We start from the raw sequence: 17,234 nt of genomic DNA, 5'->3' as shown, positions 1-17,234 counted from the left end.
AATTGGAAACCGCTTGAATGTACAAATTCATATCAAAGCCACATCTACATACCTGTATGTATGTGTTTCTGTGTAACTTTTGAAATAAAATACAGTGACTTATTTCAACATTATTCCCTCCAGGGGGTGCTTAAGAACAATAAAAACCACAAAGTTCCTTCTCGTTGAAAAACATCTAGCAAGACATACTGTATATTATAACACAAGTGCCAATTAAAAAGGTTTTAGTAGTAAGGATATGGTGTATGGCGGTAAATTGGAACAGAGGTTCATAAAACCATAAACAAATGGTCTCAACCCATACCAAAGAGCACATCTCTTATTTAAAGAAGTTTTCTGAGGATGCATAAACATGAAAATCCACCCAAAAAGTGTTCACTCATGTTAGTCTTTTTTTGTTTTATTGTGGGTTAGTCATTATTATTATTATTATTATTATTATTATTATTAATAATAATAATAATAATAATAAACTATGATTTACATTACAGTATTATCATTGGAATATGCAATACCAGTGGTAGTACTGAAATGGTATGTTCTTGTGTTTTGGGCAAAAGTATAAACAAGCATCTCTACCTCATTATAGCAGCTGCTCATGCTTGTGTTTCCCAATGATAAAATATATTGCAAATTGGTTCCACTGTCCAACAGAAGTTTCTAAATTAAATTTGAAAATACTGTTTGAATTCATAAGTGAAAAATTCGGAATACAAAGATGTTTGTCGTATTTTAAAGCATTACCATATATTTTGTCATGACTGCAAATCTCAAAATGAGGTAATGTTTTGGGCTGGTAAGTATGAAATTGAAGAAAACCTAATTGGAATTTTCCACTTGTTATTTCTAGTACTTACATTAATATGTCATTGAAAGTAATCAGACTAGGAGTAATCTAGTTGGCTGTGCTGCTAATCAAAAATGTAAGCATTAATAGACTGTATGTAAATTATGTAAAACACTACAACCTAGATGTTATACGTGACACATATGTATTATCTCCCATCCATACAGGAACAGGACATGTTGTGCAACCCACATTACATGCGCAACATGTGGAGACAGAGAACATTAGATTCCCAAACATCCTCCTACACCATTTCTCTATTTCAATCATTTATTAATGAGAGACAACAAGCTGGCACCAGCTATTGTTTTCCCTCCATCGCGTCATCCCTACCTGCTTGTCTTCTCATTAAAGCCTACAGGTGTGTCCAAACTACTGCCTGTACTATATATATATATATATATATATATATATATATATATATATATAAATATATAGTACAGGCCACAAAGTTTGACACACCTTCTCATTCAATGCGTTTCCTTTATTTTCATGACTATTTACATTGTAGATTCTCACTGAAGGCATCAAAACTATGAATGAACACATATGGAATTATGTACTTAACAAAAAAGTGTGAAATAACTGAAAACATGTCTTATATTTTAGATTCTTCAAAGTAGCCACCCTTTGCTTTTTTAATTAATAAGGGAAAAAATTCCACTAATTAACCCTGACAAAGCACACCTGTGAAGTGAAAACCATTTCAGGTGACTACCTCATGAAGCTCATTGAGAGAACACCAAGGGTTTGCGATCAAAAAAGCAAAGGGTGGCTACTTTTGGCCTGTACTGTAGTTTCCTTATATATATATATATATACTGTATATATATATATATATATATATATATATATATATATATATGCTTGTGTGCCTCTGCTTCATCTTAGTTCCTTACTTTACCCTCATCTTTCAGTATCCTCAACCTTTCCTCTTTCCATGTTGCTCCATCATTTAAGTTATGACTGTCAAAAAGAAGGGAAGAAGAGGTAGCAAAGGAAGCAGAATATGAAGAAGCCAATAACCCAGTTGACTGAGTAGATATAGATGATGACCATGTCCATGTCAAAACGCCAGCCTCGAGAGTCATCCTCAAAGTCCAGAGCATCCAGACGGTAGCCTCCTCCATGGGGGAACTGGCGTCTAGCAATGGGACTGGACTGCCTCTGGAAGCCTGGTTTGGGTGACAAATAAGGCATCACATTTGGTGGTTTTCACAAGTGAAATATTTCTACAGTAGTTTTCTCCTTATTTGAATTAATGTCAGGTAAAATGGAATCTAATAGTTTTTATAGTGGGAAAAAAGCATTGACATCACATTGTCAGGAAGGTAGCTACTATTGAGGAAACCAAGGTCACGTCCTCGGTAATATGTCTGGAAAATTGTTATTTTTTTAAGAGTGATCCGATATTTTTTTCTGGACAACATCCAGTATCTTAAAATCTGCTGAAATAAAGTAAACTGCTAATACTAAAGTAAAATAAAAAGGAGTCCGTCTTCTCCATCAGAATTACACAGTATAGAGAAGGCTGTGGAACATTTAGACCATCAAGTGGGAGATAACATTTACTGAAAATATCACTGAACAAGTAAATTATGAGTAAGTAAAATGTGTAATTTTGTGACCTTTTTATAAATACTTAAATTGTACGGAGTTTGATTGGTGGGTAGTCACACATTTCCTAGGGGGGTGTAGGATTCAATCATAACCTGAGTATCTTAGAAAAAAGTGTTTCAATCATCTCCTGCAGCATTATCAACTTTTCCACTGTACCTCTATATGTTCAGTTATATTCCAAACTACCATTATTTATGTATTTAAGTTATATTGCCTTTATACAGTTCATCCATGTTGTGCTACTGCTTTCCTTGAAGCTGTGAGCCCATATTTTGCTGAAAGTAATTATTGCCATAAGGGTAGGGTGTTTAATACTCAAAGAGATTTACAGTATATTACTTTATATAATGGTACAACATCAGTAGTTGTACATAGGTGATAAACTAATATTGGGGAACATTGCTTCCCCTCAAGATATTCTCCAAGAATTTTGTCTATAATAAGAAATTGCATGTGTGCCTGGCAAAGGCAGCAACTTAAATGTGTATTATGTATACTATGAAATTAAAGCATTGGGTTTAATCTACCTCTGAAGCCTTGAGGTACTTTAAGGATAAATACGTAGCATGTGCTACTCTGTCACAAGTCTTGGCAAGACCTACAATCTTACTTTAGCATTACAGTAAAATTGCAATTGTGTCTTTCTGCTGCTGATATTTTGCCAAATCTGTTTATTTTAATCTGATAGAATTCTGTGTATAAGTATTTAAAAACCTGCCTCCAAAGATACGGAAGAGTTTCCGGCAGCTTGGGAGCGGCCACTTTGCACAACTTGCTTTCTGGAAGTTTTGTTTCCGGGAAAGGTATTCCTTTGGGAAGAATGTTCTTGCTGTTTGGTTTAGCTCTGTAAGAAAGACAAGGAAACAAACTAAATATTATAAAACGTGAATATCTTATTCACACCTACACTTCTTTATAGCCTGGATAGATTATGTTTGATTGATTCAATGTATTCAAAGAAGCAGCAGCAGATGCAGCATCACCAGACTTACTCATTATCTCCTTGTTCTGTTTCTGTGTGACCTTGGCTTTGGTAATCAACACAAGAATCTAATCTACAATCCTTGTCACCTAATCACTCACAAGAGCCCTTAGTGTGTCTGCAGTCCTCATAACCATGGCCACTCCTGTCTTTTAATGGCCACAGCAGTGTCCCTGCCGCTCACTCTCTCCTACATACATCTAGAAGTAGGCCAAAGTGAATCACAGAACTTCATTACTTATTCATAGATCAGACTACGTTCCATGTAATCAGCTTGCAGTGATCACAAGGTTACATAAAATAAGTATGTCATTATAGAGCATATGTGCAAAATTATTATTATTACAGTAGATTATGTAAGATTATTTTGTAATGATATCACATGGATACACATAAGATTAGGGTTTCATTGTCTACAGGTGCCGCAATTGCTAAAAACATCTCTTTTGTCATATTGCAATGCATTTCCCACTCATCAGGTTAACCCTTTTCAGAAAGCACTAAATAAAAGTGTTCCAATCTTGTTTGATTTTGTCTTCTCAGTCGGGGTGACTCATCTGGTCAGAGCTGAACTAAACGTCTACTCTGCTCCCTACGGGACATCTGCAGCTGGGCCCTCTGAACAATCTGCAGCTTAGATGTCATCTATGCAACAGCCAACAGACATAAGAATACACATATAGCCTAGCTGCTAATTTACTGTTACATTATGATTGTTTTGTTCTAAACTACACATTTTACTGGCATATTTAAATATATCCATCTCACATTATGTAATCTAAAATGTTTAGCAGAGTCATAAGTAGAGTTGATACGTATTTCAAATCATGTGAATTGTATGGCAAGTGCATTCTGCCCATTAGCTCACCCTTCTGGAAGAAGACATGTGTGATGATTGTTCTGCAGAGGGGGCAGGGGGTATTGGTGGGGCTGTTCTTAGCCAGCGTCCTCAGACAGGGTTCACAGAAGATGTGGTTGCAGGGGTGACACATGTAAGGACTGAAGTATACATCCAAACACACAGCGCATATGTAACCTTCTCTGTCACCAGCGCTCATGTCCTCATCATCCTCACTACTGCTGCTGGATGGGTTCCCTGTTGAACTCTGGGTAACGAGCAAAGGCATATGGTGAAAAGATAAATGATGTTGATAGATGTATCAACGCCCATGCATATATTTTCTTGTAGATCTCTTCATGCAGATAAATATTTCTGTGTGTGTATATATTGCAAACATGCACATCTTCATCTGCAAGCCTTTGTATACTGTAAAAAGTAAAAAGTGTTTTGGACGAGATTAACATCAGATTAGCACCAAACGTATTTTATCTCTTCTTCTATCTCTAAAATCTAAAACCATGATGGCAAACCCATTTCTAAAGGGTCATGTCTACATGGAATGAGCTTCTGCAGACAGACATATTAAGTAAAAGAAGAAAGGAGACAAATCCAGAAAGCTGACCCCCCACATATGAGGTTTTGAGCATACATTATCACTATGTCATCGCACCAGCTGGCAATAAATATAAGTGAAAACGTCCTCTACTGCAGTCCTCTTGAGATTCTGTTTAAAATACTCTCACTTTAATACACACATTTGATGAGTGTAAATTGTCTTTGACACCCACCTGCACAGCATAATAATATGTGTGAGGACATGAGGGTTTTAGATGTAAGCTCAGCAGAATAAAACATCTACTTACCTACACTTTCTCACTTCTTATGGAAGAGCATAAACATTGTTTGCTAAATACAGCATTTTGACCCTGACGCTGGCCCTAATTCAAACTCCCCTTACTCTACAGCAAACAGAGAGTTGTTACTTTCTTCAGGTAGAGTTTTTCCATAAGGCACAGTGTGACTCATGCATACACAATTCTGTAAGATAAAACATTTTGTTTACGCTGCAGATGGCCTGTCTTCAGTTTACCCTTTTAATCTAGTTTGTATCTTTTCATTTCATATGGCACAATACATCTGCCACCCCCACTGCTCCAATCCCTCTCATCCCCTCAGCAGTCAACTGCCCTCCCTCCCAGGTGCCTCTGCACCTAAATCCACACTCAGCATTTCCAAATTCCAAATAAAATTCATATGAGAGGAAGTACAAAAACCCGTTTTGAGAACAGTATCTGGGGTCCCTCGAGTCCTCCTACTCAGACCTGTGACGGCAGACTCAGAGGATTAGTGTCTGAAGCCTCAGTCTTAAAAAAGACCAGGGGGTGCTTCCAGAGTAATTACCACTTTATCGCCCAAGGGGAACTCCAGGGACTTCGGTGTTGCACCAGTCCTGCCTCCCAAGGTGTGTCATTAACACAGAGGAGAGAACACAGAGTGTACAGCTCCAAGCAATCATGGGCACTGAGGCTCTCCTGTGACAACATGCACTGTAACATGACACCTTTGTCTTGGTTGCACTGTTAAATGTGTACATCAATAAATAAGTACTATTCTTTATCATTGGGAAGTAAAAGTAAATTAAAATCTTTTAGTAGACATGGAGTAAACGTTTTTCTTTTTACTACCTTAACTTGTATTAGCTTCATTTGACTAACCTGACACAAATGTGGTTTGTGTAAACTTGAAAGAATAATAATTATTGTACAATAGCTATAAATGTTTCTGCAGATCTACATTCAGCCACAACCACATTTCAGGTTCTGAGCAGTAGCTGGAGTAAGTAACTGAACAATCCAACACTAATTGCCTCTCCATTACCCAGGATGAACCCACTTCCTGTGGAAAACTGCATGACAATAATACACGCTCTGACCTTTGGCCTAGTGTATATTCTCTACAAAGTGCAAAAATTACATGAGACTCTATCAGGGGGGTTAAAACAACCATTTCCACAAACAATGAAGGCATAAGCAGTAAAGTTGCATGAAATCTGCTAAGGGGGAAACAAATAAAGCATCATATTTGGAAACACACATTGTGAAACATGTACTTAAACAAGGCTTTGTGACCAAAGGGTTAAAATAATAAATAATAATAATAATATGAGAGGGTGAATGAGAAAAACTACTGTTGAGCTGTCCTTGAGAAGTATCCTTAAGTCCCAGTGGCTAATAGGTGAAATGCTGTGCTTGTAGTGAGCAGCTCCCAAATGAGAATGAGTGTAACTGTGCGAGTGCAAAGTTGGAAAAAGCTGAGGAAATACATAGCATACACACTCAATAAGTCTTGATATTGATAAATAACCAAGCAAACTCATTTAATTTATTCTGAATTAATAAACAAACATGCCTACTCACTTTTTCTCTGAGAGTTAGGTGAGAAGACCAATACCACTCGCATTGTGCATTAAGTATAGAGCTTAGCATAAACACTGGAAGCAGGTGGAAGCAGCCAGCCTGGCTTTCTCCAAAGTTCAAACATGTACCAGCACCATTAAAGCTCACAAACTAATGTGCTGTATCGTATTTGTTTAATTCATGCACAAACATATTGGACAACTTCCTAGAGTATTGCTTTCACTGTGAGACAGCCAGGTGCCTGGTCCAGTGTTGCCAGCTATTTTCTATGGAAAGTAGCTTGCTCGAAAGCGTTGCTAGATGTCGCTAGATTATGTTACATGTATGTGATGTCATAACATAACTATTCACATACAAGATTTCAAAACATGTCAAGCTTACCTGACTCTGACTATCTTTATCATTAACTATTTTTATTTTTTAAATATATCTCATCAAAATGCACATTTAAAAACACAACTCTCTGTAAAACCACAATTTATTTATTACATTTTTGTTTGTGTTCACAAATAAAACGAGATATTACATGTCCATTAGTGAGCTTTAGAGGTGTAGATAGCCATATTTGTTTTCCTTTAGAGAGAGCCAGGCTAGCTGTTATACCCTGCTTCAGTATTTACGCTAAGGTAAACTATGATAAACTAAGTTAAGATAAGCTTATCCCCTCTTGACTTGGGCTACATATACTGTATAACATTCAAACATTATCAATCTTATCATCTAACTCTCAACAAGAACTTTGAGTTTCTAACATTTGGCTCTTGACCCTTAATTTACACGTGATAACTGTAGCACAAATTGGGAAAAATGGAAAAACATTTGTTTTTGCATTTCATTCGTTTTGCATTCTCCTCATGGTGGCACATGCCATCTATTCTCCCCCACAGAAATAATCCACCACATTATAATATACACAATTATATCTGCTAGAGCCAGATAGTATGTGTATTATTTATCTACATCATGCATACATTAACTGCAATTTGAGGGAGAGAGGAATATCTTAACTAAAAACAATATAATTAGCAGGAGGGCATCGAATTAGGGAAATTATTTTCTGTGTTTCAATGCAACTAATTTTATTCAGCTTTCTCTAACTCAGCAGTCAGAATAATTTCAGTCCACCAACGTAACTGCAGATCTGCAGCAGCCAATCAAAAACAGAATCTGCTCTGTTGTCTGGTTGCTTTTGAAAGGCTCTCCACCCAAGCCTCATCATGCAACTAATTCAGATGTAACCCCACTTTAAACTGTACAATGGCTATTGAGAGGAGCTGGGTGCTGATAGGGCTGTCGACAGTCAGACTTAGATTAAATTAACACACAGACGCAAAAATACACGTGTAGCCACACAGTCACATAAAGTGCCATGAATAAATACAGTGAAAAGTGGACCCAACATGCAATATTTAGGTCTGATTTGTGTGCATGTTGTATTTTACCATACACACAAACATACAAAAGTGGATCAGTTAGGTAATTTAAGGCTGAAGTGCATTGAGACTTGAGCAACTGAAGAGTATCCTAAAGCTTCTTAACTGATAAAGACTACACATGAAGACGGAATATTTGGTTTGGTAAATGATAAATGAAAAGTAATAAATTTATAAGTGCCCTTACTGTGCCCCTACTGTACTTCTCAGTGTCACATAAAATATCATAGTGCTTTAATAGTTGAGACATTATTTGCATTGTATTAACATATTATTAATTGGGAAATGGGTGAGAAAAATAAATTATTCAATGATTCAATTATCAGCTCTGCGGTTCTTCTTATACAGCAGCACTAAAATATATAAGGTAGTTGCCTGATCTTAATCCTAAAATCACTGGTAAAACATTTGGTAAAAGAACAGTGACTTCAGTACTCATTGTCATTGTCAGTAATTTGTGTCATTTACCTGTCTGCTCTCCTGCAGTTGACTTTGTCTCCACCTCTCCCTTCTCCTCTGCCTCCTCCTCAGACACTTAATCCTGTTCTTCTCTCTTTTATTCATCCTCCTCTCAGGGAGAAAAGGAACACAAGGCGGCACCACTGCTGATGTCATGGTTTGACCTATCACCTCCGTCACACCACTGCCTCCTTCCTCGCCATCTTCCACGTCCTCTTCCTCGTCCTCCTCCTCCTCCTCTTCTTCTTCTTCTCCTAGCTCTGAGTTGGTGAGAGATGGGATGTGTGTCAGATGGCTTTGTGACAATCGTCCAGTTGCTGTCCCTGTTCTCACCTCCACCCAGAATGGATCTGTCTCTCTGGGTGAACTAAATGGGTTGCAGTGCAGGTCTCCTGCTGCTGTTCTGGATGAAAGTCTCTGAGGGGACAGAGGTGTGGATCTGGTTTGGATGGGAGGCTGAGGGAGAGCAGAAGACATGGACCTCATTGCTGGCCGAGGGGATTGGGGGTTTAAATTGGCAGCGATGTTCCGGGTGCAGCCAATACTGAGAGGTCTAGGGCACGTGGATCCTCTCTGCAAGTTGTTCGATCCTTCCAAAGGGCTGTTTAATTGGATTTCAGAATTACTGCTAGACAAACTTTCAGCGCTTCCTGTTCCCTGTCTGTCCTGCGCTCCAGCTCCATGTGTACCAGTTCTTTCAGTCTTTCTCTGCCTTTGTTTTCCTCTTTCCCTGCCTCCTGTGTGTTCAACATTTTGTCTCTCCTCATCCCTGTCTTGATTTCCCTCTCTCCATCTTCCTCTGTTGTCCTTGATGCAGGTCTTTCTGTGTGCTTTCCTCCCTGGCAGGGCAGGTCTCACCAGCTGCTCCACACTGCTCGACCTTCCCTCTCCGGCTGGATCTGCACTCCTCAGCCTAGGTCTCACTGTCTTTAAGCATGGGGTGTAAGTCTCATTGTTGCTGTTTTCTTCACCATCATCTTCATTTCCACGACCTCCAACTCTGCTTGATCCATTAACACCAGAGGGTTCCAAATGGGAGCTCATGGTGATGCTTTTGAGCCCCTCATTCACCAGCAGAGCACATCTGAAGCAACTTCTACCAACTAGCCTGGTCTTTCCCCTGTCATCTTCCCCAAAGTCTTCTCTCTGCCTCCCACTACTTCTGGATGTATAGGTGCAAGCTCTTTAGAGGGACTGTTCCAGTGTAGAGGAGGTGAGCAGTGCATGCCTCTGGCCTGGCCTATCCTGCCCGTTAGCCCGCTGGGACATTCCATGCTGTTGACAAAGCCAAAGTCCCCCTGGTGAGCCTCATTACAATAGGTGCACTGTTCATGGCCTCACTATTGTCCTGTGTGACCTATAGAAAACACATTACTATACAACCACTGAATACACAAAATAAGGTGAAAAAACCAGAGCCACCTTTTTTTTCTCACATCCACTAATATGGTGTCAGCTTTTTTTACTCTGGGGTTTACAAATAGAGCACAGAGAGAGAGTGTGTGTGTGTGTGTGTGTGTGTGTGTGTGTGTGTGTGTGTGTGTGTGTGTGTGTGTGTGTGTGTGTGTGTGTGTGTGTGTGTGTGTGTGTGTGTGTGTGTGTGTGTGTGTGTGTGTGTGTGAGTGAGTGAGTGAGTGAGTGCCTGGACTTGAAGAAAATCAAAATGTATTTGAGGAAAAAGATCAGGATAACTTCTTCAATAGTGCTTTGTTCTGACAGACAGTTTTATAGTTTCCAAATAGAGAATTAACAGGAAACAGGAAATAGTTGAATAAAAAAACAAGAAATATTTAAAGTTCTATATGTATTCTCTCACAGTATACATTTTATTATAATAGGTCATGCAACTGTTACTGTAATGTCTAATTGAGGGGAATGGCATAAGTTGGTACTTTGCATCATTGTTTAGGTCTTGGTCTTTGATAAAATGTAAATTGACAGCCTTATTTACATAACTATTATTCACACATTCTTAGAAAATGATCACAGTGAATTACATAGCCCATTCTAAGGCATAAATTACCATTTTAGATACAGCTCCACAGATCCTCTGATAATGCCTCACTGGTTTGTCTTAATTATGTCCTAACAGGCTGAATACTAAGGTTTATGCCTTTGGCTTTTGGGTTAATAAGCACTAGAATATCTCAGGAAATGTGACTGGAAAATCACTTTTGAAATCCCTATTAAGTCATCTTTTCTCATGTATTTTTGTACTGTTGGTAAATAGTTCAAAATAAAGTAATAATCTTTCCTAATCATTTTTAACCGGTTATCTCTACTTGTTTTTTCTAATATAATCACAAATATCTCAATTGTTTATCTCCTACACTGTAGTCTTAATTAATCACGTTTGAATGACTTGCATTTTGGTCTCTCTGTCCACTGCAGCCAAGGCTGAATGCCCAGGGGCCCCAGACCCCTCAGGGCCCCAACATCCCCAGACCATAGTGTGTTACAGTAAGTAATTTAAAGAATTGCACATTTGTTATGGAATTTGTACTACTTAAGTGTAAAACCCTTCACACGATACATATTGCTACATAAAGCTACATAAAGTGCTGTTAAAAAGAATAAATACAACATTTTTCCAAGCAGGTTAATCTGGCCATGAAGTTGTCAAACTTCACTCTGTCTCTGTGATACTGAAAAACCTCTGTATGGCTCTCTAGACACACACACACACACACACACACACACACACACACACACACACACACACACACACACACACACACCATAGAAATTGGAATGTAAATTAAAAAAATGCTGACACAAGTTATATTAGAACACAGAACTTCTATTAGAACACAGAGGGTTCTATGATCTCACAGTGTATTAACTCCATACTACACACAACAGTTCAGTTTAGCATTCTTCTTCACAGTGAACACAACATTTTAGCACAGATTTTCTGTACTTAAGAAGAGAAAACCTGAAGAGAGAAAGCTCAGAGAAAAGAAAGAAAAACAAGTCAATCCAGTTCATCTGAAGGTAAGTAGATGCTCTGTATAGAAGTTTAAGAACTAAATTGGTTTATAGTTTAGATATCAATTTGCCCAATTTGAAAACATAGGTGATCAAGGGTGATCAAGTTTTTAGTGAAAGTGAGCTGGAGGACAGGTTGTGTTTGTTCATTCTGTTTGGCGTTAAACAGCCAAGATTAAAACTTTACATCCATGATATCTAAACAATGTACCAGAAATCTTGTGCGTAAGGCATATATAATATAAAAGAACAAGAAACAAGTAATGCTACATGTTTTATGACAGTGATCTGAATATCTTAAATTAATCTGCAAATTGGAGTATGTTTTTTTTAAGTATACCCAGCTTCTTTCATTTTTTTTTACATAGCAAATTCCATTTCAAGTCAAATCAATGCATTTACTGTGTGAATACATTAGCAAGCAAACATTAAAATGCATGCAGCCACAAACACGTGTAATGTAAGTTTTTATGTGTCCAACAATCACATGTGCTTATAAGTAAATTGATCACATATATAAATACAAGGAGAAAAGTATCTATTAGCAACATTTATAGAGTCATGATTTACAACTATGACACATTATCATCTCCATTATCTACGGTATTAGCACACGGCCATACTATAAAAATGATGTTATAATTAATTAATTAATTATAAAAGACAAATAAGGACATGTATCATACTACATTAAGAAGAAAATATTAAGATCTAATGTTTGATTTAGACTACGGTTCCATAATCCAAATAAAATTCAACAATTATTTCCTTAATGTTGTTGTACAGCGATATCCTGTACTGTACACCGTATACTTGTTTAAAATTATCAACACAAAAATGTTAAACTAAGGCTAGCTCTACTTCTGTTTACGTAAAGGGATTCAACACCTCTTCTAGCAGAGCTAAACGTTTTTTCAATGTCTGCATTTCTCCACTAGAATTCTGTTTCAAGTGACATGGACAAAGAAGCAGAGGACATGGACGACATCTCCAGCACTCCTCTGTTCTCCATGAGCTCAGCGACCACTGAGGATCTTGCGGATGTTGATAAGCTGATCCATCGTGATGATGTTTCAGAGGACCAAGAGGTCACCGGGCTGAGGAACCATTCAGTCATCAGTGATGAGAGCGGGTTGGCATACCCCTCTTCTTGGTGTTCCTCCCTGGATTCAGACATCCCAGATCTGATCACACCTTCTGATCAGAATATCGACAAGGAGATTAAACAAGTATGCCAAAACTTCTTTAATCTAGAGAACTTCGAGACAGAAGCCGATGATTTTGGAGAAAACGAGGATGTCTGGACCACCGATACAGGATCAACCTCCAGTCTTGCTATCAGGTCAAATGAGAGCACGGTACCTGCCTTATGTCCCTCTTCTTCCTCCTCCAACACAGCCATCACTAAGGCAGATAAGATGCTGATGCAGTCCACTGAGGCTGTCAAGATTCAGACAGACAATTATTTAGAACATGACAGTAAAGAGGTGATGATGGAAGGAGGATGTAAAGGCAAGTTGAAGAGGTTTTTCAGTGGAAGGCGGAAAAATAGGGTTCAGACAGCTCCATTAGAACATTTGAATGACCTGTCATCTGGGAGCCAACAGGGCTCTCTTTGTTCTGAAGAGATGCCCCCCACCTCCTGCAGTGCTGCTCTGGGAGCAGATGTTAGGTCCGCTCAGCTACAGAGAGTGGACTACACGGATCAGACACCAGAAGACACCAGAAATGTTCTCTCATCTCTGTCCTCTGCCACCTCGAGTCCACCTGATTATCGGGTTGTTGAGATCATTTGGGCCAAATGCCCAGAGGACCCACCTCTGACTGAATCTACGACTGATGAGTTCCAAGAAGAGGTGAGCTCTTCTTTGAGTCAACAGTCCACTGACTTTAGTGAGGAGGACGAAGAACCCTTCAGCCAGAGCTCTGTGGAGCAGTCTCAGTCTGACTCTGAGTGTCTCAGCAATAACCAAAGTGATGCTGAGGAGACCAAGGCAAAGAGGAGCAACAACTTCTCACGCTTCATCTGTAAAATCTTGTCAAAGGTAAGGGTGCTTTTACAAGGAAATTCAAATTAGTGAATTTACACAATTTAAAAACATAAAAAAGGGGATGAAGACATTTTTAGTAAAGGTGATCTGGAGGACAGGTTGTGTCTGTTCATACCAGAAATCTTGTACGTGAGGCATATTTAATGAAAATAACAAGAGTAAAGCTAAATGTTTTATTACAGTGATCTGAATATCTTAAACTCATCTGCAAATTGGAGTAGGCCTAAGGTATTTTTAAATATACCAAGCTTATTTAATTTAACATACATTACATGCAAATTTAATTTCAAGTAAACTCAATGCATTTACTGTGTGAATACATGCAAGCAAATATTAAAATACCTGCAGCCACAAACACATATGTAATGTATGTTTTTAAAGGGATTCAACACCTCTTCTAGCAGAGCTAAACATTTTTTTCAATGTCTGCGTTTCTCCACTAGAATTCTGTTTCAAGTGACTTGGACAAAGAAGCAGAGGACATGGACGACATCTCCAGCACTCCTCTGTTCTCCATGAGCTCAGCGACCACTGAGGATCTTGCAGATGTTGATGAGCTGATCCATCGTGATGATGTTTCAGAGGACCAAGAGGTCACCGGGCTGAGGAACCATTCAGTCATCAGTGATGAGAGCGGGTTGGCATACCCCTCTTCTTGGTGTTCCTCCCTGGATTCAGACATCTCAGATATGATCACACCTTCTGATCAGAATATCGACAAGGAGATTAAACAAGTATGCCAAAACTTCTTTAATCTAGAGAACTTCGAGACAGAAGCCGATGATTTTGGAGAAAACAAGGATGTCCGGACAACCGATACAGGATCAACCTCCAGTCTTGCTATCAGGTCAAATGAGTGCACGGTACCTGCCTTATGTCCCTCTTCTTCCTCCTCCAACACAGCCATCACTAAGGCAGATAAGATGCTGATGCAGTCCACTGAGGCTGTTAAGATTCAGACAGACAATTATTTAGAACATGACAGTAAAGAGGTGATGATGGAAGGAGGATGTAAAGGCAAGTTGAAGAGGTTTTTCAGTGGAAGGCGGAAAAATAGGGTTCAGCCAGCTCCATTAGAACATTTGAATGACCTGTCATCTGGGAGCCAACAGGGCTCTCTTTGTTCTGAAGAAATGCCCCCCACCTCCTGCAGTGCTGCTCTGGGAGCAGATGTTAGGTCCGCTCAGCTACAGAGAGTGGACTACACGGAGGACGAGGATCAGACACCAGAAGACACCAGAAATGTTCTCTCATCTCTGTCCTCTGCCACCTCGATTCCACCTGATTATCGGGTTGTTGAGATCATTTCGGCCAAACGCCCAGAGGACCCACCTCTGACTGAATCTACGACTGATGAGTTCCAAGAAGAGGTGAGCTCTTCTTTGAGTCAACAGTCCACTGACTTTAGTGAGGAGGACGAAGAACCCTTCAGCCAGAGCTCTGTGGAGCAGTCTCAGTCTGACTCTGAGTGTCTCAGCAATAACCAAAGTGATGCTGAGGAGACCAAGGCAAAGAGGAGCAACAACTTCTCACGCTTCATCTGTAAAATCTTGTCAAAGGTAAGGGTGCTTTTACAAGGAAATTCTAATTAGTGAATTTACACAATTTAAAAACATAAAAAAGGGGATTAAGACATTTTTAGTAAAGGTGATCTGGAGGACAGGTTGTGTCTGTTCATACCAGAAATCTTGTGCGTGAGGCATATTTAATAAAAAGAACTAGAGTAAAGCTAAATGTTTTATTACAGTGATCTGAATATCTTAAACTCATCTGCAAATTGAAGTAGGCCTAAGGTATTTTTAAATATACCAAGCTTATTTAATTTAACATACATTACATGCAAATTTAAGTAAACTCAATGCATTTACTGTGTGAATACATGCAAGCAAATATTAAAATACATGCAGCCACAAACACATATGTAATGTATGTTTTTAAAGGGATTCAACACCTCTTCTAGCAGAGCTAAATGTTTTTTCAATGTCTGCGTTGCTCCACTAGAATTCTGTTTCAAGTGACTTGGACAAAGAAGCAGAGGACATGGACGACATCTCCAGCACTCCTCTGTTCTCCATGAGCTCAGCGACCACTGAGGATCTTGCAGATGTTGATGAGCTGATGCATCGTGATGATGTTTCAGAGGACCAAGAGGTCACCGGGCTGAGGAACCATTCAGTCATCAGTGATGAGAGCGGGTTGGCATACCCCTCTTCTTGGTGTTCCTCCCTGGATTCAGACATCTCAGATATGATCACACCTTTTGATCAGAATATCGACAAGGAGATTAAACAAGTATGCCAAAACTTCTTTAATCTAGAGAACTTCGAGACAAAAGCCGATGATTTTGGAGAAAACGAGGATGTCCGGACAACCGATACAGGAACAACCTCCAGTCTTGCTATCAGGTCAAATGAGAGCACGGTACCTGCCTTATGTCCCTCTTCTTCCTCCTCCAACACAGCCATCACTAAGGCAGACAAGATGCTAATCTCCCAGGTGATTGATGAGACTGTAAAGACACCGCAGTCCACTGAGACTGTAAAGACGCCGCAGTCCACTGAGACTGTAAAGACGCCGCAGTCCACTGAGACTGTAAAGACACCGCAGTCCACTGAGGCCGTAAAGACGCCGCAGTGCACTGAGGCCGTAAAGACGCCGCAGTCCACTGAGGCCGTAAAGAAGCCGCAGTCAACTGAGGCCGTAAAGACGCCGCAGTCAACTGAGGCCGTAAAGACGCCGCAGTCAACTGAGCCGTAAAGACGCCGCAGTCAACTGAGCCCGTAAAGACGCCGCAGTCCACTGAGGCCGTAAAGACGCCGCAGTCAACTGAGCCCGTAAAGACGCCGCAGTCCACTGAGGCCGTAAAGACGCCGCAGTCCACTGAGGCCGTAAAGACGCCGCAGTCAACTGAGCCCGTAAAGACGCCGCAGTCCACTGAGGCCGTAAAGACGCCGCAGTCCACTGAGGCCGTAAAGACGCCGCAGTCCACTGAGCCCGTAAAGACGCCGCAGTCAACTGAGCCCGTAAAGACGCCGCAGTCCACTGAGGCCGTAAAGACGCCGCAGTCAACTGAGGCCGTAAAGACGCCGCAGTCCACTGAGGCCGTAAAGAAGCCGCAGTCCACTGAGGCCGTAAAGACGCTGCAATCCACTGAGGCCGTAAAGACGCCGCAGTCAACTGAGGCCGTAAAGACGCCGCAGTCCACTGAGGCCGTAAAGACGCCGCAGTCAACTGAGGCCGTAAAGAAGCCGCAGTCCACTGAGGCCGTAAAGACGCCGCTGTCAACTGAGGCCGTAAAGACGCCGCAGTCCACTGAGGCCGTAAAGACGCCGCAGTCCACTGAGGCCGTAAAGACGCCGCAGTCCACTGAGGCCGTAAAGACGCCGCAGGCCTTACAAGCCTCTCTGGATAGGGGATCCTCCAGGATCACTGCTGCTGCCAGATGCCTGGCGTCAAAGGACAGAGCAGCCAAGAAGACTTTGAAGCGAGCTATCAAAACAATGAAATCCTTTCTCACAGGAGGAAGCACTGCAGTGAAGAGGATTCAGACAGGCGATTCAGACGGCGTCTTTAAAGGCAAGAATAAGAAGTCCCAG

The 17,234-nt window shown here is 40.2% G+C and overlaps 2 protein-coding genes across 2 annotated transcripts; one reads left to right on the top strand and one right to left on the bottom strand.

Moving 5' to 3' along the window:
* Positions 1 to 1,691: 1,691 nt before the first annotated feature.
* Positions 1,692 to 9,844, bottom strand: si:dkey-250l23.4. The gene is made up of 4 exons (XM_039803739.1): positions 8,609 to 9,844; positions 4,318 to 4,555; positions 3,186 to 3,311; positions 1,692 to 2,022 (listed from the first exon to the last, which is right to left on the bottom strand). The coding sequence occupies exons 1-4, from the start codon at positions 9,641 to 9,643 to the stop codon at positions 1,817 to 1,819; spliced, it is 1,605 nt and encodes a 534-aa protein (XP_039659673.1). The 5' UTR covers positions 9,644 to 9,844; the 3' UTR covers positions 1,692 to 1,816.
* A 1,522-nt stretch (positions 9,845 to 11,366) lies between these two features.
* Positions 11,367 to 16,400, top strand: LOC120561045. Its single transcript, XM_039804013.1, has 4 exons — positions 11,367 to 11,593; positions 12,526 to 13,632; positions 14,082 to 15,197; positions 15,640 to 16,400. The coding sequence occupies exons 2-4, from the start codon at positions 12,544 to 12,546 to the stop codon at positions 16,393 to 16,395; spliced, it is 2,961 nt and encodes a 986-aa protein (XP_039659947.1). The 5' UTR covers positions 11,367 to 11,593; positions 12,526 to 12,543; the 3' UTR covers positions 16,396 to 16,400.
* Positions 16,401 to 17,234: the final 834 nt, after the last annotated feature.

Source organism: Perca fluviatilis, chromosome 6, assembly GCF_010015445.1.
Source record: "Perca fluviatilis chromosome 6, GENO_Pfluv_1.0, whole genome shotgun sequence".
Lineage (NCBI taxonomy): Eukaryota > Metazoa > Chordata > Actinopteri > Perciformes > Percidae > Perca > Perca fluviatilis.
This window is presented reverse-complemented; position numbering and strand designations above follow the sequence as displayed.

Bases quoted from the DNA above. Each gene is read 5' to 3' on its own strand.
- si:dkey-250l23.4 (XM_039803739.1), bottom strand. From the start codon at position 9,643: ATGAGCTCCCATTTGGAACCCTCTGGTGTTAATGGATCAAGCAGAGTT. The intron at 4,556-8,608 runs GTAAATGACACA...CTCGTTACCCAG, and splicing joins AACTGCAGGAGAGCAGACAG to AGTTCAACAGGGAACCCATC. The intron at 3,312-4,317 runs GTGAGCTAATGG...TCTTTCTTACAG, and splicing joins ACATGTCTTCTTCCAGAAGG to AGCTAAACCAAACAGCAAGA.
- LOC120561045 (XM_039804013.1), top strand. From the start codon at position 12,544: ATGGACAAAGAAGCAGAGGACATGGACGACATCTCCAGCACTCCTCTG. The intron at 13,633-14,081 runs GTAAGGGTGCTT...TTTCTCCACTAG, and splicing joins TCTGTAAAATCTTGTCAAAG to AATTCTGTTTCAAGTGACTT. The intron at 15,198-15,639 runs GTAAGGGTGCTT...TTGCTCCACTAG, and splicing joins TCTGTAAAATCTTGTCAAAG to AATTCTGTTTCAAGTGACTT.